This window comes from Plectropomus leopardus, chromosome 14 (genome assembly GCF_026936395.1).
Source record: "Plectropomus leopardus strain MGB_pleo_1.0 chromosome 14, ASM2693639v1, whole genome shotgun sequence".
Classification (NCBI taxonomy): Eukaryota; Metazoa; Chordata; class Actinopteri; order Perciformes; family Serranidae; genus Plectropomus; species Plectropomus leopardus.
Window position 1 is genome coordinate 4798497 of NC_142189.1, and position 23457 is coordinate 4821953.

The following is a 23457-nucleotide window of genomic DNA, read 5'->3' on the forward strand; positions in this document are numbered from 1 at the left end:
TAATATATATGTATAGATATATTCAAGAAAAATCATTGCTAATCACTGCAAATGTATGTATGTATGTATGTATACATATATATACATATATATTAAATATTATTATTTAATAGCAAGGTTGTGGAAGAATGAACACACTTTCACTCGCACACGTTTTTGTAGCTTTTTTTTTTACATTACTTTTTTTGGTTAGGCTAGGGTTACAAAAATATTTTTTTAAAAAAAGATTTCAAACAAAATTAGATATGTAACTCTTTTTAAAAAAAATAAAAAAATAAAATTAATAAATTGTAGATGGTCCCTGTCAAATAAAATAAAATAATATTCGATGAAGTTTGAGAAGAATAAACCTATAAACCTGAAAAGTGAGAAAGTTTTGAACAATCAGACATCATGAGCAATTGGTAAAGTAATTACTATTTATCTTTTAATATCATATTAAACAAAGTAATTAATTAAACCGGTTAAAAGCTCCTGTAGCTGTTTTTACTGTCCTGCAGCAGTGTGTGTATTTCGTGTATTTAGTGTATTTCGTGTATTTTGGGCGCAGTTGTAAAAACCAAAACACGTCGCACCACGTGACTTCAGCTCTGCGCTCTGATTCGTCAAACCCGTCAATCATTCGTGGAGGGCGTGTCCTCACAGAAGCCCTCTGATTAGCTAAAGGCGCTGTCAGTCACCGGCGGTGGGCGGGTCCTGTCAGGAGGTAGTGCCGAAGGAGTCTCCGCTACACGCGCAGAAAAAGCTGCTAACAGTGAAAAATGTCTGCGGTGCCTGATGGGAAGAAGCTCGTCCGGAGCCCCAGCGGTCTCCGCATGGTGCCCGAAAACGGCGCCTTCAACAGCCCCTTCTCCCTGGACGAGCCGCAGTGGGTCCCGGATAAAGAGGTGAGACGAGGCGGAGGTTTTATTTGACAGCGAGAAGCTAACGTAGCGACAACCAAGGCTATTCCGGTTTGGATTTTCACAATAAACGAGCTGTTTGCGAACTAAACATCACAGTTAACGTTTGTAAACATTATTACAAAATTATCTTAATTTAGTTGGCTTTTTTTTTGTTATATTTTGAATTCGGTTGCACCAACTCTTAAGAGTTTAAAAGCTCTTAAACTGCACTTAATACCTCGATCTTCAGTAGCGTTATTATGCGCCTTTCACAAAAACCTGTCTAATTTATTTTTGAAACACTTTGGGAAAAAAGGCAATGAGCAATTTGAAAATAAATTTCCCTCAAATTAAAAAAATGGTACAAGGTAATTAGTAAATCCTTTGACAAAATCTGATGAAAAACAATTGGAAATATCTCCAAAAAAATCATTTATTAATGTAATCATGGTATATTTGGTATATTCTACAAGAAAAGAGACATTTTTTCATCTTTTTTTTAGTACTTCCTGAAAATAATTTTCGTGTTTGTTTTTTTTTTTTGCTGCCTAATTTTCTTGTAAGGTTTTGCAAATTTCTTGCTATTTTTTAGACATTTTTTGTGAGGTTGCTCATTGCCTTCTTTCTCTGGTGCATTTGAAAGAAATCAAGCCAGTTTGCTCAGGTTTTAAAAGGTTAAGAGATAAATCACAGTATTTATTGTAAGTGGTGAGGTAACTCACTCAGGTGCTGCTGTTTATTTATCAGAGTGGGGGGACGAGTCTCCCCGAGTGACTTTAGGAAAATGCATGACCGTCCCTTCCCTTCCTGTCCCTTCTCCAAAAATTAGTTGTCAGTAGAAATTGCAGCAGGTTGAGAATTTCGCAGTACGATTTCCATCCCAGGAAATGGGTAGAAATTAAATGTATTTGCCATTTTTTAAACAAATGTTGTAATGTAATTTTATTTAGACAGGAACAATGCACAATAAAACAGCAACTTTATAAAAATCAAGGAGAACCAGATTTTAGCAAAGCTGCTATTTTCCACCCGTAGTCCCTGCGCAGGTAGGTGGAACAAATAAACTCATGACAGAATTTGATTAAATAAAGATACAAATCATAAGTTCATCAAATTTTACAAACTTTATTTCCAATGAAAAAATAACATGGTACATTGTACAGAGAGAGGCTTATTTGAAGCCTCCACAACAAGGTAAAAATTTCAGTGTCTAAAAAGGGCTGTGAAGTACTTTTATCTAAACCATACCGACTTATATTTCTGATCTAAAAGTGGAGATTTTTGTATATTTCATTTCAGTTCTTGTTTGCCCTGCACTTCAATTTCATTTCAAAGCAAACAAACAAAAACAAATAAAAATAGACGGTAAAAAATTCAGAAAAGAAGTGCATTAACCCCAAATAGTAACAAACAGCATGTGTTAATTCGACTCAAAAAAAAATTTAAACCATTTAAAACTGTAGCAATTAGTTCACGACTAGTGAATCACGTGAAAATGAATCTGCAACTATTTTTGTAGTGAATTTAAATTATTTTGTATGCAAAAGTGAAAAAAAGCTTTTAATCACTTAATTGTGATTATTTAAATTATGCTATTGATAATGTGCTGAGTGTTTAAAATATAAAACTGTGCTACAATATAATGGAAAAAAACTAACGAAAGCTCAAAATATGAAAATATAACTGTGTGCAAAGCTACACTGAGATAAACATAACAATACGAATATGTACACAATATGTGTCACAAGTTCTTAATTAAATACTTGAGTAAATGTAATTAGTTACTCTTCATTTTGGGCTCTTAATGAAGGTGTTGTGGTTGAGGCGCTTTTATTTTCTAAAGGCTCTCCACATCCGGTCTCCTCCGTGCTAACTGTTGCTAACTGCTGCTAGCTTGACGCGGCGCTGGACACCGCAGTTGGCCCCGGGACTGGGCGTCTCACGACCAGCCTGGCAGCTAAACACGCACAGCCTGTTTGATAACCAGCTAGTCAACAGTTAAAACTACCTGTCAGACCCCGTCATGACGGTTTATCTTCACCGGAGGCGGTTAAAGTGACGAAACATCCGTAGTTTTGTTTGTGAGCTAACAGCCACGTACACACCGAGCCTGTCATGTTTAGCTAGCTGCTGTTAGCTCTTCTGTGTGTGTGTGTGTGTGTGTGTGTGTGTGTGTGTGTGTGTGTGTGTGTGTGTCAGAGCTGTAAAACACACACAGACAAACACTAACTGTCTGTTTGACAGAGGCACTTTGACCAGACTGACACTGAACTGCAGCCAGAAAAGTTAATCATTTCTGTGCTGCTGGTTTTTGAGCTCAGGATTAATCTGCAAACAGTGTCAAAGAGGAGCAGACATGATTTTAAAGAGGTGTAATGTGTTAGTGTAAATATTTAAGTGCTTTAGTGAAGTTAGAGTAGCAATATCAGAATGGAAAATCACTTAACTGCAAGTAAAAGTCCTGAATCCAGATTAATAATCTGTAAAACAGTCTCATATTCGCCTAAAAAAAGGCTGTGAAATAGTTGTACGTATCTTATATTTCTGATTTAAAAGTGAAGATTGTTGCATGTTTCAGTTTAGGTCTTGTTTGCCCTGCAGGGGCCGTGCAGCAGCATTTAAAAAACACAACAAAATCGACTGCAGAAATGAAGTAAGTTCAACCAAAATAGTAATAAACAGCATCTGGTGATTGTAAGAAAACGCTTTAACTGCTTTTAAGACTTTTACCATGTTTTCAGCGGTGGAAAGCACTAACTAAATACATTTACTGATGTTACAAAAAAAGGGGGAAGCATGTCAAGTAATATTTAAAGGCTGGGGAGGGATTTATGTTTTTGGGGGGGCTTGGTGTAGGGGGAGAGTTTTCCAATTTAAATCGTTGTATTTTGTCTTTATTTTGCAGTTGACTCTTTAAAAAGTATTAATACTGACATGGGTCAGTATCAAACAAAAGTCTTGCATTCAGAATATCAATTAAGTAAAACAAGACTAATAAAGACTGTAAAGAAACTTTTTCCCTGATCTAAAAATTGAGGTTTATGTCTGTTTCAGTCAGCCAAAAATTATGGTTTTACTCACTGAAATATGAATATTTGCTTTAAAAAAAAGTCCTCTTGCAGTGTAAGAAGAAGTACTCAGGCTCTTTATTTAAATAATAATAGAAATGCCAACATGGAAAAATACAAAAGCAAGCAAAAGTCGTGCATTCAGAATATTACTTTAGTAAAGCTTGGCTAAAAAGGCTGTAAAGAACTTTTATTTTGGCACCATACATCCTTTTGTTTCTGATCTGAAAGTGAAAGATTGTGTCTGTCACAAGTAATTTCAGTTCTTTATGGTCTTGCATTGTAAATATGACTTTGATTTGCAAAACCGCATCAAAACAGGCTGAAAGATTAAAAAATGACTATTTGTAGCAATATCAACATGATAAACAGTTTATTGCAAGTAAAAGTCAATAATTTTAGTTAAATACAATAATATTTAAGTAAAAAAGGCTAAAAAGAGGCTGTGGAGTTACTTTTTTCTTGCGTGGTAAATTTGTCTTGCAGCATGTGAAAAGCATCATCTTTTAATTAAAAAAAAAAAACTCAGTAAAAACATACCGAGCTGAAACAATTATTTTATTAATTGATTAGCGAGTCAGCTGGAAATGATCATGCGGCTGTTTTAATATTGGATTATTCATTTAGATAATTTAGTTTAAAAAAGATGCCAAAATGAACTGTTTTTGACTTTTAAAATGTGAACTTTTGTTGATTTTCTGACTCTTCTGTGATGGTAAATTAAATATCTATATGCTTTGGGCCATTTAAAGACTTGAATTATCTTCCAGCAAAAAAAACTAACATGTCTGTAAAATACTAAAATGTTTTCTTTGTAACCTAATGACAGTGAAGCAATAAAAATATGTATTAGAAATAATCTTCCAGAGCATTTTTTTAGCGGCCGTTGAGCTCAGCATGTTGTGTAACATCCTGTTTTTCTTCTCTCCCGTCCTCCAGTGTCCAAGATGCATGCAGTGTGACACCAAGTTTGACTTCATCAGAAGAAAGGTTGGTTTTGTTTCTGCAAACACGACGACTCATCACAGATTCGTGATACACATGCACGTAGAAAAAAATAGTTTGAGCCTTGGGTTTTTGTCTGAGTTGTGAAACCTGATTTATTTCCCGCCTGGCTTCTGTTCATTTACTTTGGCACAGAGACACACTGAGGCCTCTGTGGTGACTTTTCTTTCCACTGACTCCTGACAAAAAAACACACTGTAGATCTGCTGCTCTGCTTATTCCTGCCCTACTTTCTCTGCATGTTTACTAGAAAGTACTTTCTGTTGACAATAAAATTAAATCAGGGAATCTTTCAACAGTAGCTCATATATAATTTAAACTCACCTGCCAACTTCATGAATGTATGTATTTTAAACTAAACTCCAGGGAACAGTATGTGAGATTTCGAGGATCTATTGGCAAAAATAGAACATGATAAGTATGTTTACTTAAGTGTATAGTTGCTCTGCACTGAGAGATTTGGAAAAACACTGAATATTTAACCCTTAGAGACTGTTTGGCACATTTTGAGCGCTTTGCATTCTTCATTTTTTGATATTTTTTTGGCTGTGGTCATGCATATGGCATACATTTTGGCAAGATTGTGTTTTTTTTTTTTGTTTAATCTTGGAATTTCCTGCTCCTACAAAAAAAACAAAAAAAAAACAAAATTGTTACATTCATACTGTTAAGTGCAAAAAAATGCATTTTTTGATCCCTCAGCCATCAAAGCATAAAAACATGCATTTTATTATTTCTGGGTGTTTCTGGGTTTTTGCTGTGGAATTTTATAATTTTTACTCTTTTCCACCTGATATAATTATTACCATATTTGGCATATGAAGACAAAACATGTTATTTCCACTATATGAACTGTCACAATCAATGTTGCCTCAAATTAAAATAAATAAATAAATAAATAAAAATTACTCTGCATGTAGTATAAAGAAAATAATTAATTTTTTGTGTTTTTTTGCCATCTAAAAAATAGTGGTATCATAACAAAAACCTGACATTTAAAGGGTTAAAATTCTGAAAATTAATGAATATTTGATACTTGTGATTAGGACTGATGATGATTAAAAAATATCTAAATGAAAGTAGTTAAAAATATTAATGTATAATATTTTTTTAAACTTGATTTGAAAAGCACATTTTGTGTGTACGAGTGTGTGTAATATTAAAGCGGGCCCTAAGGGTTAATGTGAAACTGCGTCATTCAGTGTTTTTACTGGTTTTAATCCTCCTGTCCATTTGTTTGGGAGATAAAGAGACTAGAGGACTGCCTGGGGACTGACACAGTTGTCGCGGGAACAGGCAGTTTAATCTCTGCTGCAGGCGCTCAAAAATAGACGTGTGAATGCAGGAGATTAATTAACATGAAGGATGGAAACGTCAACAAGTGAACTGGAAACAAAGCAGAATATCGAAATAAAAAAGTAAAACAAGGCAAATTTGGAGGAATTTGTCAGAAATATTACAGATAATAATAATAATTATAATAATAACACTGAATCCCAGAGACACCAGAATAACTGTAGTTACGATTATAATTATGAACCCGAACATAATTTCACTTCTTATCACAGACATATGTGCCTTTCTTTCGTGAAACCACTGTTTAATAACGTGTTTTTCCTGTGTGACGGAAGAAGACGCAATCTATTGATAATCGAGCTGTTGTGCAGGCACTGAACTGCGGGAGCGGACACACCTCACGAGACTAGATAATACTCAGCAGGAGCAGGCAGCAGTGAAAATCCACCAGGAGCGAGCAGGGGCGGCATTAGAAAAACAGTCCCACGCAGAGCTAGTTATTAAACTTATTAGAGAAGAAGGTGCGCACACATGAGCAGGTGCTTGTCCCATCTCCAAAATGTCATTTTATTTAAACAGGAACAGTGCACAACAAAAATACTAACCTTAAATAAAACCAGGAGCGATGCATCGTACCAGGTTTTTTATCATCCTCATGTTCCAGCTAATCATCACACATTTGTGCTAAATTGCAGCAATAAAGAACACTGATTTTGTAACGTGAAACTGCTTTTTTTTTTAAATTTTTTTTTACCTGATTAGATCAGCGTTTCCATTTGTTTTTAAGAGGAAGAGACCTCTTTGGATAGTTCGGCTCGCCGTGAAAACCTCATGAACAATGAGGATCTGCAATCCTCCCCACCAGACGCCACTAAATCCCTCTAAATCTTACACACTTTTGCTTTAAACTAAACTTAAAATAAGAAGTCTAAATAACATACGACTTCTAGTCAACTCTGAGGCCTGTTGAAGTTGTGAAACAGTTGTTTTAATGTTTTTCTGCATTTAATTTAGTCTGTAAATCCACAAAATGGTCAGCCTGTAGATGTTTTCTTATGATTCACGTTATTTTTGAGAAAGTTGAACGCTGAAGTGTTTAATTTCCCGTCCTCTTTTTACAAAGTGCTGTAGTCAACATTTTCTAGTTCGCTCTAACACCAGATGATCTCAGTTTGTCTGATACGTGTTAGTGATTCAGATTTTATTCAGCAGCTTCCGAGTTTTTTGGTTAAAAAAATCTTTCGGGCCCAAACTGGAACAAAAACTTGACACTGCAGTTTCTGCTGACAGACTTCCTGTCGCTGCATCAGTCAGTCAAACAGAAACCACAGGATTTATTGTTCTTATATGTACAGTATGTCTTTAAGTATTGTAGTATTCATGTGAATATGTGATAAATCACCTTCAGTACCCTTATTGGGACAGCCGTCTTCATGCATCAATAAGTGCTAATTAATGCATTGATAAGTGAAATTAATAACCTCATGATGTCTCACAAGACAGTGCAGGTCTTTCTTTCAATACACCACATACAAACTTCTTATTAAATGGATTTATTCCCAAATTAATACGATCACACATTTCCGTGTGCTGGAGCGGGCTGTCGGTCAATACTCTGCGACTCGAACCAAAACACTCTAGACAGATAAAAAGCTTTAGCCTAAGAGAACAATTTTGTATTTTTTATTTTAGGTTGAACTTTCCCTTTTAAAATGACACAATAAGAGAAGTATTAAGAAATCAAAAAATCGTCTGTAAATGTGATTGTAATTGTTTTTTCCCGCAGCATCACTGTCGGCGGTGCGGCCGGTGTTTCTGTGATAAATGCTGCAGTAAGAAGGTGGCGCTGCCCCGCATGTGTTTCGTGGATCCGGTGCGGCAGTGCGCCGAGTGCAGCCTGGCCTCCCAGAAAGAGATGGAGTTTTACGACAAGCAGCTCAAAGTGCTTCTGGCAGGTGAGAAGTTTACCTGAATTATTTTTTTGTTGTTGTGCGACACGTTTAATTCCTTTTTTCCAAACCTTTTTCTTTTGCATTTAGTGTAAATACAGTTTCTCACCCTGTTAGGAATAACATTTGGAATGAAACATTAGAGACTTTTTTTAAAAGATGATTTGCTCTCGTCAGCGGTTCCTCGGTTGAAGAATCATCGTAAACTGTTATTAAAAATTATTATTGCAGAAGTTAAAATCAGTGTTATAAATGCAGCTTCGTGTCTCGGTCTTTCAGCCTGCCTCTTATTTGATATCAGTTTATGACTTTATGACCTGACACACGTCACATGAAACACTGTGTTCCCTCCTCCTCCTCCTCCTCCTCCTCCTCCTCCTCCTCCTCCTCCTCCTCCTCCTCCTCGTGCCCTGATAATCCATTGTGTTGTTGTTGAGTGTGGGTCAGTGTGTTGCTATAAATACGCAGCAGCAGCAGCTCTTAATGAAAAATCCATCAGCAGCCCGGAGCTGCAGGACGAAGACCGGCCGAATGCCTGTGATGTAAAGCCCGCAGCGCGTTTGAGGGCCTCCTGCTTTATTGATGATGACGTTATCAATAGATCAGCAGAAAACCGAAAGTCGCTGAAGAAGAAAACACAAAGACATAAATCTCTTTGTCACATGTGATGTTAAATCCTCAGCTGACTGCTGAACTAAAGCTTGAGAAATCTTGATCAGTCATTTAGTTTTGAATGTAAAATGTTGGATTATTGAGAAAATGCTCATCACATTTTCCAAAAGGGCACGAGGTGACGTCTTCATATTGCAAATAACGCAACGATTTTCATTTTACAAAGATTTAAAATCAGAGAAATGGAAATAGAGATTATTGGACATTATCTTCATGATGAATGAGTGAAACGATTTGTCATTAATCTCAATAAATGTTTTTCTTCCAATATTGAAAAATCCAACCAGACACTCAAACATTTTTGAGGTTCGACATCCAGTCAGTTTTATATTTTGTGGTCTGGTCGATCTTTTCTATGAAATACTGTTACCAAACAAAAAAACAAAAACCCACCAAGCATAAGTGTTTGTGATAAAACGGGTTTCTACATTTAAGTGCAGCGTTACAGATTCTTACAGAGCTTAATGTTGTTGTTCGGTTTCCAGGTGGCACCTTCGTCATCACTTTGGGAACGTCAGAGAAGTCTGAAACCATGACATGTCGCCTCTCCAACAACCACAGGTGAGCTTTTTAGCTTGTTTTTAGATTTCAGTCTTCCACACACTGTAATTACAAATTTAAAAAACATTTTATTTTTCATTATTGGTGTCTGGTTATGTTGATTCATGTCAGATTTTTGTGCTGAGGGTTTGAGATATCCGCCAACTATAAGGGCTTTTTTTTTTATTTTGTTCCGCACTGTTGAGAAAAGTTGTTGCAAAAAAACCCTTCAAATGAAATTTTATTCACAATGATTGTATTTTGGGGAGATGCAGAAATATCGGAAAAATGTCACAAAAACCAGAGAATAAAATTCAAACTATTGGCCCGGCAGGATATCACGAGAGGAGAAGTGGAAAAATGTTGGGGTTTATTTGTAATTTGTGTGAATTTGCCTTTTAAGAACCTGTTCAGCACATTAAATTTATCAATTCAAATGTTCAGCGTGCTGTTTACCTCATTAGTGGTAAATGTGTATTAATAGTAGCACTGTGTTTAAGTGATTCCTTATTAAACTGTTTTGTTTTCTGGTTTGTAGTGATGGTTATTAAAATGATTTATGAGTGTACACGTGATATTTGATCCCAAACCTTCATATGTGAAACTGCAGTGCAGCTGAAGTGGACCTTAACACAGTCAGATAACAGATATGAGCAGGGCCAAAGGTCGAAAAATTTCTAGATTGAGGTCCTAAATCAAATCAAACATTATTTATATATTATTTATATAGCACCTTTCATACAGTCGTGCAGCCAAAAGTGCTTCACAGAGCAGATTTAACAAAACACAGAAAAAGTGCATTACTAAAAGTTGCAGCAGTGAATAATATAACTTTTAAACTAAATAAAAAAAACAGAAATAAATAAATACAAGAGATAAATAATCGAAAAGACCAAAGATACAACTTAAAAACAGAGGCAACAAATTTAATAACGTCCACTTAAGTGTAAAGATATGTAACCAAATGTGCTTCAAGTGCACAAAACAAATCTAAAAAATCACCTTTTAGGCATTTAGTGTGAATTATCTGATGAAGCAGATGGCAGAAAATTCATTTAAAATCAGATGTTCTGATCAGTCAAACTGGTAGATAAATCAATTTTGTTTGAGTGTATTTATTTATTTATTTATATTTTTTTTCAAATATCAGGTACCTGTTCCTCGACGGGGAAAGTCACTTTGAGGTGGAGTTGTCTCGGATCTCCAGCATGCAGATTTTGACAGACGGGTCGAGTCCAGGAGGTGAGTGCTTCACGTGTGTTGAAATTTGAATTTCAGTGCATATTTGTGAGTGTTTTTTTTTTTTTTAACAGAAGTTAGACTTTTCATGACAAAGAAAAAATAACAGCTTCATTTGTTTTATTTTTTGTAATTACTGGAAATTGTGTCTTCGTCATGTTTTTTTTCTCACGATGGATCCTCTAACTAACTGAGGAATTTCTTGATTAACACTTAAACCTGTTTTTTTTCCCCAAACTAACACTAACAAACTGTTTCTCCTCTGCTGCTTTGACTCTGGTGGTCTGGCTCTTCTTCCTCCTCAGAGAATGACATTCACACTTACACCAGTCTGCTGGACAGTCAGTGTCTCTCTGAAGGTTAGCTCTGCTTCACTGTTCGGTCCATCGTCATCGTCACTTCATCCTCGTCTTTTCTTTTGTTCCCAGATCTGGTTTCTTTTATTTATTTTATTTCCTTTGTTTGTGTTTTCATCTTGTGTGCATGAAGAGGCCTGAAAAAGAAATCACTGACACTATTCTGTTTTTTTTACACCTCACAGTCCTTAAATCTGATACTCCTGTCCTCCCTCCTGCACGCAGCATGTTTGTGTCTCACGACCATCGAACCATTAACGTCTCAAAACGCAGTGGCGGTTATGTCATTATTTTAGGATTTTTAGTTCCGTCTACACATAATGATTTACTCTCATCGTCTTTTTTTGGGGCTTCATTTTCAATCCAATCACCAGAATAAATGTTGGCATCCTGCAAACAACGGATACTTTGAAATCATACGTTATTATGCAGCAAATACAGCAAAATAACCTGCTTGGTTATTGTTAAAAGAACGTAATGTTTGGGCTTTAAAAAAACAGTTTTGCTGGCACAATCAAGTCAGGAGATGCTGTCGATATTTCGGTAAAAAAGTGCTTTTGGTGGCACAATTGCAAGTGAAAAAACAGCAACAGGTTGCTAAAAAACAACAACGTTTGGTGGCTAAAAAACCACTGAAAGATGCAAACCACTTTACATGGCACTGTCCCCAGTGGAAAAACAAGGTGCAGATTGCTAAAAATATCAATCAACAAAAACACATTTTGTAGCTAATAAGCTGCTGAAAACAGTAATTTGAAAAAAAAACACTTTTCAGGGGATAGTCCTTGCTGAAAATGCAACAACGACTGTTAAAAAAAAACTGACTTCATATAAAAAATGACTGATTTTAATGGCACAATCTTAAAATGTTTTGATGAGTCTGTAAAATGCTGCTTTTCATGACACAATCCCGGCTGAAAACGCAGCGGTGAGTCTCTTAAAAAAAACAACCTTTTTGTTGCACTATCCCGGGGGAAAAACAGGGATGATTTGCCAAAAAACACCCACATTTGGTGTCTAAAAAGCTGCTAAAAACACAGCATGACTCAGTAAATCACAGCCCGTTTTGCTGTTTCATCGTGTCCTCCCCCCGATGACAAAGACAGCTCACATAAAATGTCACTTTAGAAACCTCGATATAAAAGTACAAATGGAGCATATCTGTGTTTTGCAGAAACATAAAACGCCAACGTTTTATTCTGACAACTGTTTTTCTCTTCTGTCATTGATTTTAATCTTTCATTTCATTTTTATCTCTCTTACATCTGTATTTTGTGCATGCATGAGTATTTTTCTAAGGTTTGTTATTGATATTTTTGATGCAGATCTCATGGGGATGAAGTTTCTCACTGAGGGATTTCTTGACATTTTTAGTTTTGGTTTGTTATTTTGTTTTCTTAACATTCAGCTGTAATGCACCTTTTCGCTTTGTTTATCACTTATTGAATAACCTGCAGGCGTTAATGAGACAAAAAAGAGGCAAAATTTGACTTAATTTGTGTGGCACTGTTTTTTTTGGGTTTTTTTTACATTGTTTACAAAGTGTCAAACTTTTTCCAAAAGTGTCGGAGTGACTTACAGACTTAAAAATGTCAACATAACTTTCTTTAAAATGTCATCCAGTCTGAGCTGAAGACTTTTAATCTTTTTTTGCTGTCTGATCATTTTGGAAGACAAAAGACCCACAAAATACATTTTCTGTGACGGACGGGTCTATTCAGTTTAATCCATCTTTTTTTTTTTTTAGTTTATTTCTGATTGTGTGTGTCTCTGTCTGTGTCTCTGTGCATGTCTCTGTGCATGTGTGTGTGTCTCTGTGCATGTGTGTGTCTGTGTGCAGGAGGGACGTCGCGTGCCAGCGGCATGCTGCTCCACTACAAGCCAATGGGCTCCCAGGACGCCCAGCAGCTGCGCATGGAGGCAGCAGAAGACAAGAAGGCGGCCTCGTTATGGCTGGCTGCGATGCACAAGGTACAACAGACACAACACGAGAGGTCAAACTGTCGCTGCGCTCGCGATGTCTGCACGTCCTTAAAAGTGTTTAAAGTTTTTTAGCCGTTAAAAGTCCAGAAACATTTTGTATTTTGTGCCTGCTCTGCACTCAAGTGGACTGTGGTTATTTTTAAATGTGCTTTACAAATGAAGTTTGGCTTGAGGAAAAATTAGCTGATGATTGAATTTAAATTCAATTAAAAACTTAATTAAAAACTCAGCTCATAAAGAGGTCCATAGAAACAAATATAGATATATATATATAAGAATAAACTTTATTTGTATAGCACCTTTCATACAAGAAACGCAGCCCATTGCGCTTTACAACAAAGAAATTACATTCATCGAGTGCTTCACATTGAGACAGAAGACTGAAAGACATAATATGTGTTATGTTATTATACTTTTGCTGCATTTTCCTTTGTACAGTCTTGAGTCCCTTTAAAAGCACTTCATAAATAAAATGTATTATTATTGTTTTTATTATTATCATTATTGTTATAATAAAACCCTGCGTAAAAAATACAATAAGAATATAATACACATAATGCATTTTCACATAGATTAAACCCACTACCATACTAGTAAAAGTAAGATAAAATGCACAGAATGCATAAATTAAAAATGAAAATAAAACCCAATAACATAATATTGATTAAAAAATAAGGCTAAAAATAGCAAAACATAAATCAACAAAATAAAATGAAATATGGACATAGAAAAAATAGACAAATAAATAATTTATTTAAAAATATCTAAAAAAATTTCCATGTTGAATCAGGCTTTTACATCCTGACGAATTCCAAATTCTGGACTTAAATCTCTCTGAGCTCAGTTCAGGATTGGCTAAAGCCAAAAAAACAATATTTTCAGATTTTACCACCCAACAAATATACCTAAAAATCAGATTTCTTTTCACAGCACAACAAGTGGGAGAACATTGTCAGACATTTATGTACTTTGAGTCCTTCAGCAGCCTCGAGCTGTGATCAAAGACCAGAGTTCAATCAATCAATCAGACTTTATTTATACAGCACTTAACCTACAAGCGAGATTATAACACAAAGCAATAAACGTATTACAAATGTTTTACTGGAATTACAACAAAAATGTCCTTTCCTCTGGCGCCCCCTTCAGGATAAAAGCTTTTTTCTCCTCTCTGGACCTAAAAAGTAAAGTTACAGCAAACTGTGCAGACTGTGTTAAATCTGTGCGACCACGCGTGTTCTCGTGCTGAGTTAACGTGTTTTTTGTGTCTCCGTGTTTCGTCACAGGCGGCCAAACTGCTGTACGAAGCTCGCGACCAGTGACCTGCGAGTCTGAACCTCCAGGGGGCGCACACCCAAGTGTTTTTGTACCCGGTCTCTGCGGGGGTTTGGTATCGTTTGGATTTTTATTAACGCCAGTTCTGATTCTGCTTATCCGTCTGATTCCTCATCGGTTCTTGATACCAGTTCTTACCGTGGTGATTTCTGCGAGAAACGTTTATACGAAAAGCAAACACTTTATTACCTCTATAACCAGTACTTTGTACATCATGTTTACCACAAATAGGCTGATTATTTTGCTTTTTACATCTCAGAGTTCTTTAATCCTTTGTGTTTTAATACTTAAATCAGGGCATGCAGCGTTAATGTTTTTACAGAAAATTAAACCGATTAGTGAGACGGCAGGAAAAGAAGATTTCCAACACAACTTATGGAAGCTTCTGCTTTTGATTCCTGCGTTTTTACGTTCTCAGATGTGACTTTTTTGATCCTTTGATACTTACAGTTTTACATTATAACAGTCGTGAAATGTGACATTACACCTTTCATAAACCCTTTTTCATAACTTCAGAGATGCAGTAAATCTTCAGATAGAGGCACAGTTGTTTAAATAATTTTATATGCTGCAGTTTATTTTTTATTTTTGTTATCTGGGATTTTATTTCCTGGAGGAAGTGATGAGACACTTTACGGATCCCTGTAGGGATATTTTACAATTATTTTTTTTTAAATTCAGCTGACACTTCCTCTACGGATGTCAGCTGAACAGCACCAAGTAGGGGCTGAATGTCTTTGCTCAAGGGCCCTTCAGTAGGACGACTGATCCAGTTTGAACCAGATCTTCCAGATAAAACTTTGTTACGTGCAGATTAAAAGACAAATCCACCTTTAAAACCCTTTAATGCAGATAAAACAGCAGCTATATGTGATGTGCTTTGCATTTTTTAGGTTGTCCGTTGGCCATAGATGACAAAGCTTTCGCTTCGGCAGAGTTTGAAAATACACCAGAAAGGTCTGAGCGGGAGTGAAAGGCATTCTGGGAAATGTAGGATACTTTCACTGAGGCAGAAGCAAGGATAGATTCCCGAAATGCAAAGATCATCACCGATTTATCCAGAATGTAAACAAAACGGTTGGATTTTTCCTTTAAGAGACCTGCGTCCATGACGGTTTCAGAGTAAATGAAAGTTCAGGTTTGTGTTTTTTCTCTGTAAATTTAATAACTCTTCTCTCCGCGACGATTATTTACAGATTTAAATCTTCTAAGGAAACTACAGACGATTCATGGATTCACACACAGACACAAATAAATGCTTTAAATGTAGTTTCATGTATTGAAGTTTTGTACGAGCTATTTTGTTAACTATTCCTACTTTAACACGAGGTGTGTACGTACTTACATCGTTTTTAAAACTGAAATATAGTTTTTGTAAAACTTGTAAACAGGAATTCTTTTTGACTTTACTCTGTTGACTTTTCCCTTTTTTATCTTTTTTTTTTTTTGTTATTATCGTCGTCCAGAGCTGCAAACAGGATGTGAAATCACCACCTGCAGTCAACCAAATGCTGTTCAGTTGTGTTTGAGTCGGTGGGTTTGTCAGTTGTGTGTTTTTGTAGTTATTCGTGCTTCCGAGGATCGATTTTACACAAAACGTTTTGGCTGATTCGGTGAAGCTGCTGCATGAATTTTAGCCAGTGCAAAAAAAAAGTAATCTCGCTCTGCAGCCACATACTGGAAGCCCGATCTCAAAGTTAGATTACAACTTCTTTCAAAAATTAAAGTGTGAATGGACATTTAAGTCAACATTTAAACATTTCCTAACCCTAATTTTGATTTTAAAGTATGTGACGCCACATGAGACTTTTTTAAAAAATATTTACACCCTGATGTTGTTATTGTGCCCACAAGTCCCCAATTTCTCCTTAACTTCCCTCTTAAAGTTTGAAATTTCGGTAGTTTGGAGCACTGTTGGGTGTTCATAACAAATCAAGATTTGTATGTTTATCGTATTTAGACTGAACAAAACTTCAAACGCAGCACTTTTTGCAGGTTTCAGATAACGATCCAAGCAAGCAAGAGACGTATTTTTCTCAAATTTTGATTTACACCTTATTGATAAACTTTTTTTGTTTTAATTTGCACACTTTCCTACACATAAACATGGATTTTTAACAGATTTGTGACCAAAATTTAAGGGAAATATATCTATTGAATGCATGGAAAAAACATGTTTTAAATCTTTTACTTAAACTTGTTGAAAACTGGAAAAAAATGACAGAAATTAAAGTGTTGCGATTCAATTTTTGTTCAGTATATAATCCTGAAAATACACTAAATCCTAAGCATGAAGTGTTTTTTGTGACTTGAAGATTATACTGTAAATTAGTTGTTGTGACACAAAAATCTTAATTCAGCGTCCTCTTACTCGCTAAGAGAGGAAGACTATGAGATGTGGATGAAAGCTCTCAAAAAAGCAAATTAGTGGATCTAGATAAGACTGTTTTCACTAAAACAAGCATGCGTGACCTCAAATCGGTCAAAACACACACGAATAAAACACTCAATTTATAAATGCGCGGTTGCATTTCAGATGTGAACACTATGTCCTGTGTTTAGATCACCAAGTATCATAATTTGTATTTCTTTAAAGTTTTGCTGCCATCCTGTATTGTCTTCCCAGTTTTTCTCAAAGCTTAATGAAACAACTTAAAGTGATTTAGTGGAACAAAGACTCGGTTGACCGCCGGCTTTTTTGGGCCTTTTATCTCTCTGTCGTACCCGATAAAAACATTCAGCGCCTCCACTTTGTAACATAAAGTTTATTTTTGTACGCTGCTCACCTAAGAATTAAAATCGCTAGTCGTTGGCTTTTTTCAGAAGAGATGGAAGATAAAAGCTGTGTGGTCGCTCTCGATGTCGTCTCTGAGGCGTCGCTGTACGTTCACGATTTTATCCAGTTTAAGTTCTTCCATCTAAGAAACGTTTGTTATGAAGCTACCTGTGAGGGCTGCACAGACAGCAACACAAATCATCTTATTAACTTTTGTGGCTGAAAACTGAAATGTCCTTCTTTTTCTTATTTTTTTGGCTTGAGACCAGTTGTGTTAATTTAAAATGTTTTAAATTGTAATTTTTGTAATTTGTCCTGTTTTTTAATCACAATCACGCACTTATTAAATCCACCATTCTTAACATTTTATCAAAAATGCACAAATTTACAATGAATTTCTGCAGTTTAATATTTATTTTTTATCCAAACACATTCGCCCAGTGCAGCATTAAATGTTTATTTTTAGTTTTTTATATATAATATGAGTAAATCTGAGAAACTTCCTTATGGTGGTGCAGTGATGCTGTCTGTGCAGCCCTCAGACTGTCCTCAGTGTCGAGTTAACTGAAGAGTTTTTGTTGGAAGTCGTCACTCAGCCAGTGTTTGTACCTGCACTTTAAAGCCCGCCCTGATCACAGTCCTTTTTATCCCTGTGCTTCATTTATTACGCCGAAAACACTTTTGTTGGATTATTCTGTTGAGAATAAAATCAAGTGTTTATACATGTTTGGTGCCAGTTGTGTCATTTGGAAAGCTGGATCCTCCATTAAGAGCTAAAATGAACAAAAAGGAAACGTGAACTGGTTTAAAAATGTATGACTGAGGTGCGTTATTTGTTAAACCATAAGTGCATCTCATTTGTCTACTTTATTTGGGACAACTGGGACAGTTTGTTTTCAAAGAATAGCTAACTTTTTACAATTATTTTGTAAAATAAAAAAAATTTAATCAGCCACTTAAAATATAAACTATGATGTCCTCCTTTTGAAATATAGAGAATTAAAAAAAATAAATGCCAAATACTCTAAACCAAAATTTAAATGCATCTGTTAAAGATTTGCATTATATATATATATATATATATATATATATATATATATATATATATATATATATACATTATATATGTACATTAGTCCCACAGTGGGGAAATTTGCAATGTTACAGCAGCTATGAAGCAAAAGGCTAAGCAGCAAAAGAACAATACAACAGTAAAAAAGTAAATAAAAAATATTGAATAATAAAAAACAAGTCAACATTCTAGAAAAAAAATATATATAAGTGTGTTTTTATAATTATCTAAAAATGTTGAAATGTTGCTTTTTGTTGTTTGTAAGAGTTTGAACGAGTTTCTGTTACCTTTGCTCTCATTTATGTTTGCTCTGATTGATTTTTTTAATAAAGTTGTTGAAAAAAAAGAGGCAGTCATGACGAGCTCGTCTTGTGTAGCCAATCACAGGAAGAGGTTTGGGGTTTTTTGGGTGCAGCTCCGCTTTGTTGGTTCCTCAAATTCACTTTAGTTTCACTTTTGGCCGCTGAATGACTGAGGCCACCTGAGAGCTAATGTCTTAGCATTATTGATTTATTTCCATATTAATCTTATCGTCAGCGTACTTTGTATCACCTGTTTGCGAAATTATTTCATGCAGTCCGAAAGAAAACAAAAATAATCGGAAAAAAAACTGTTTGTCGGCGTCAAAACAAAACGACCTTTTGTCATTGTCTTCTTCCAGCGTGAGTCGACATCAACTTCCTGCTGTGACACTGTTGGGATTTAAAGCATTTCAGCTTTCATTTCTGTATATATCTCCGCATTTTCAGGTATGTATCTCCGCATTTTCAGGTATATTTATTTATGTATTTGCAGCCATGGTTTTTAACTGATTTAAGCTATGTATTTCTGCATTTTCGGTTATGTATTTCTGCTTTTTCAGCTATATATTTCTGCACTTTTGGCTAGATTTATTTATTTATTGCTTTTTTTTTTTTTGCAGCCATGGTGTTTAACTGATTTCAGCTATGTATTAGCCTCCAGATTGTTTTGGAGAGGAACTGGCACACAAGGACAAGGTGAGAACAACAAGTTTTGCTCATAGAAACCACGTGCAGGCACAAAAAAAAGCTCCTGTGGTTTAACATTGTTTATGTGCATTTAACAATATGAAATGTATTTTATAATATACAAAGATTTCAAATTAATATTTCAGGGGACAATAGAAGAGGGGATGTTAAAATATATTAAATTAATTACATAAAAAAGATAAATATATTGATAATTTAAAACAGAGTTATGTAAGTGCTTTAAGCCAAAATAAATGCTGAAATGATTAAAACATACTTGGGTTCATAATAAAACCATAAAGTGATCAATAAGGTCCCAAAGGTAAAGTTTGTCAAATTTGGGTCCCTGACCTAATTTCTGTCAACTCAGGGATCCTTTACACACAAGAAAGGGGTCTATTTATTTTTATTTATGCTTTATTTATTTCATTTCCTTTTTATTTTGTTGTTTCATCGCTTTTGTTGTTTTTATTTGAATTTATTTGTATTGAAATTTTCAATGTCAGAACCCAAAGTTGCTGGTAATTGTTGATTTAGCTGCTTGTTTATAGAGTTGTTTTTTTTTTTCAGATAATATGAATTTTTTTTTCTCTTTATATTCAGAAACCAGACTGACCAGTGACCATGGGAGGCAAACCGTCAGGGTAAGTCACTATTATGTTGCTCTAATTTTCTGTCTTAACTAGCCTGGTGCTGTTACCATGTGACCTGTGTTATTTAATTTCATTGTATCCTCACTGACGGACACTAAAGTCAGTAAAATCATCTTTCTTTTCTTGAAGGTAAAATTGACGTCAAATATTAGGACCTCTGCACCCTTACAACAATCCAATAATGCAATGTTAAAGTGAGAAGTAGAGCAAACTGCTGTGAGAGGAGAGGAATTATTTAGTGGGAACAGAATCAACTTTTGGTTAAAAAAGTTGATTTAGTTAGTTTCTGTGTGTCCAGCAGTTTTCTGGATGTGTTATAATCTAATTTCCCCCCCTGGTGGTTTTTGTCTCCTAGAGAGAGCAGAGAGGAGTCCGGCGCGTCCTTTGGGAGTGATGGGTCAAAAAATTACAAAACCTGTTTCTCTCTTTTCTGGTAAGATTGTGTTAACATTGAAACATAAAAGTGTGAGTTAATAAGTAGTGTCAGAAGAAGAGAGAAAATATTCATTTTGTACAGAATTAATTTTTACTGAAGTTTTATGATCTATCTTTTTCTCTCTTATCTACCAGGAGGAGAATACGTGTGAAAAGACATCAGGAACGGTGCGAAAAGAGCACAATTTGTGTCAGAGACAGAGCCCTTCTCAGGTAATTTGTTATATCCCTAAAAATCTGACTATTTATTGATCATTTGAATACACACGGCTGATTATTTAAGATGTTATTATAATTTTAATATATGTGTTAGCCAACATGCTGCTATAAATAAATAAATAAATAAATAAATAAAATGGCTGCAAATATTAGGTGCATGAAATGCCCTCTTGAATTTCTAAGTTTCAGTAAAATCGTTTTCTTTTCTTTAAATTAAGGCCTCTGCAGTCTCATAATGACACATACGATGGACTCGAAGTAACCGGCAGTAAAGAATCACTCTAACTAGAGACAAATATTCAGCGGTAACAGAATCAGCTCTACTGACGCCGTTTTCTGATGTCTGCTTGATGATTTCTGTGTATCCAGAAGTTTCTGTAGCTGAATGTCTTATGATCTAATTTCCCCCCCTGGTGATCTTTCTCTGTTTTCTACCAGAACTTTGGGAGAACGTGAAGAGTCCAACGACTCTGGTGTGTCTCTGAAGAGTGATCAGTCTGCAGGTCGAACAATTAATTTCAAAGAAACCCCCCCCCCCGTCAGGTAAGTTTTGATTAATCATTAAACTGTTACAGCATTCACTGATGTTTTGCGCCTCTTAATACTCAGACTGTCTGAGAATGATCCTCTATGATGAGCAGATTAATGTAATAATAACAATAATAATAATGACAACTTTATTTATATAGCAAAGTGAAAACCGAGTTTATAAAGTGCTTTGCAAAAAAGGCAAAGCAGAAGCAAGACGGGTTCATTATAGAGGCAACACAACTGTGAGAGACAAAATTTAAAGTAAAATTAAACAAGAGAAACAATAACAAAACAAAAATAACAATAACGACCCATACTGATAGAAGTATACAATTCAAAGAATATTCACAGTAAACAGAAATAATAGCAGCAATAATCGAATTAAACAGGATCAAAATCAACTTTTGCTTCATTGTCTGATGTGTTTCTGCAGTTGTGACTGACCCCGGTGGTGTTATTGATTTAAAAGGTGTTTGATCTCGATTTTAAGTTGTTGATGAAATTATTTAACATAGAGGTGCTGATGGTAAATGCGATCAACTCAACGAAAATTTCACATTTTCTTCCACACATTTCCTACTTTTTATTTGTCTAGTTGGTTTCTCAGATGAGTTTCCATAGAAATGACACTCTTAACATCTTAAATTTTAGTACCCACCGCTTGCAGTTGTAATAACGTTTTGTGTTTCTATCACAAAAGGACGCGATGATCCAGGATCCAGCATCGATGAGGCACCCGCCAGCAGCTATTTCTGTTTCTCTCTCTGTGGCATCACTTCTGCTGCTGCTTCCTGCATCACTCAGTATTCAGAAATCAGCGTAAACACCAACAATTATTCTCAAATCCATCTTTTGTGTACATACTTATTCTATTACTTACTTATTATTATGTGCACATACCTTATTTCCTCTATGTACATACTTATTTTATTACTTATTTATTGTTATTTGTTATTGTTATTTTCTTTGTTACATGTCACTTTTCTTTTTTCATGCTGCTGTAACATTTGAAATTTCCCCCAATGGGGGATCAATAAAGGAATATTCTATTCTATTCTATTCTAATGATGTGACATAAAGGAGTGACATATACAGAGAGGGTAAAAAGACAAAGATGCATACGTGCATGATTCATTAAGCTGAATTTGTTTTAAACTGCTATCCTTGAAGCATTCAGGCAGTAAGATTTCTAAGCCACATCACTATAATGTAAATGTGCAGATGAGTGATATGTGAGGAGAGAAGAGGAGGTCAGACACTTTCTACTTTTATACCAAAGAGCTCAACATGTTCTTGAGCCAGTCAGACAGAAGTTAGGGGCCTGCACCTGTTACCTATTACTATTCAGCACAACACAACCCCCAAAGTGACCCCCCCTTTGGTCCAACTATCAAGCAGTGGATTGCTGTTGAAGGGGCCACAACTGCTCAACATTGTGCTACTTAGTAGTAAATGTGCGCACGTGTGCATACTATTTACTATTTACTGTTTACTACTTACTACTTACTACTTACTACTTGCTGCCGCCAATACGTGGTTAGCGAGTGTCTCAGTGGCAGGCACCCTTCAAAATTTCTGCTGAAATTTTCCAGTTCTTACTCTTTATCTTCTGCCTCAAACTTTGCACCGCAGAGGAATTAAAGATGTCACTTACCGATTAATGGCCATCAGTTGGCCCTTGTGCCCTGAGGCCCTGTGTGTAAGTGAGGCCCCTCCTCCTCCTCACATACGTTAGTGGCCTCTCAGCAGCAGGAACCCTTCAAAATTTCTGATGAAATTTTCTAGTTGTTATCTGCCACATGCAGTACCTCAGGCTTAGAAATTTAGGTAGGATGGTCACTGTTGCTGTCAGGGTTTTTTGATCGCTCTGTGTGTGTGTGTGTGTGTGTGTGTGTGTGTGTGTGTGTGTGTGTGTGTGTGTGTGTGTGTGTGTGTGTGTGTGTGTGTGTGTGTGTGCGGTAATTGACGTAAACAAAGAAAATGGACACCTTAATGCATGATAAAATGAATAAAGATTATTATGTTGCTATTGAACCCACTAAATCAAAAGAAGCATATAAAAACTAAACTAAAAAAGAGACTATATGACTAATCTTTCAACTCTGCTTGCATCAAATGTTGGGTAGTTCACTTTATGACAAAGTATACAAAGTAAACAATGTGTGGTTTTTATGCGATAATCTTAACTTGCAAAGTAACTAAAGCTGCCCAGAAAATGTGGTTAAGTAAAACACGTTTCCCTCTGAGATGTAGTTGAGTCGAGGGAGAAAGCTGACTGAGAACACAAGTAATAAGTATTACAGTATATATTATTAGTGTTGTAAATGTCCAGAAAATTTCATTTTGTAATCCAATCATTATACATTTACGGTTATCCTAGAAAATAAAACATTTTAATATACCTTTTATTTTTGTGTTTATTTATTTTAGCACTTTTTAGGGTAATCTTTGGTTGCTT

The 23457-nt window shown here is 35.5% G+C and overlaps 1 protein-coding gene and 1 long non-coding RNA gene across 7 annotated transcripts; both read left to right on the forward strand.

Annotated features, from left to right (window-relative positions):
* The first annotated feature begins 672 nt into the window (after nt 1-672).
* Nucleotides 673-17824, forward strand: zfyve21 (zinc finger, FYVE domain containing 21). Of its 2 annotated transcripts, XM_088087542.1 has the most exons (8): nt 673-887; nt 4892-4942; nt 8040-8208; nt 9360-9435; nt 10565-10656; nt 10959-11012; nt 12850-12980; nt 14276-17824. In XM_088087542.1, exons 1-8 carry the CDS (start codon nt 762-764, stop codon nt 14309-14311), a joined length of 735 nt encoding a protein of 244 aa, XP_087943668.1. In that variant the 5' UTR covers nt 673-761; the 3' UTR covers nt 14312-17824. The 2 variants fall into 2 exon arrangements, with proteins under 2 accessions (XP_087943668.1, XP_042356847.1); XM_042500913.2 differs by lacking the exon at nt 10959-11012 and having other exon boundaries at nt 675-887.
* Nucleotides 17825-17969: 145 nt separating this feature from the next.
* On the forward strand, nt 17970-23405 carry LOC121963394 (uncharacterized). 5 transcript variants are annotated; one of them, XR_015778692.1, is made up of 8 exons: nt 17970-18921; nt 19095-19170; nt 19765-19805; nt 20170-20247; nt 20385-20462; nt 20687-20773; nt 20907-21011; nt 21700-23405. It is a non-coding gene; the product is annotated as an uncharacterized LOC121963394 (long non-coding RNA). The 5 variants fall into 5 exon arrangements; XR_015778689.1 differs by lacking the exon at nt 20687-20773 and having other exon boundaries at nt 17970-18943; XR_015778688.1 differs by lacking the exon at nt 20687-20773.
* The last annotated feature ends 52 nt before the right edge of the window (nt 23406-23457 follow it).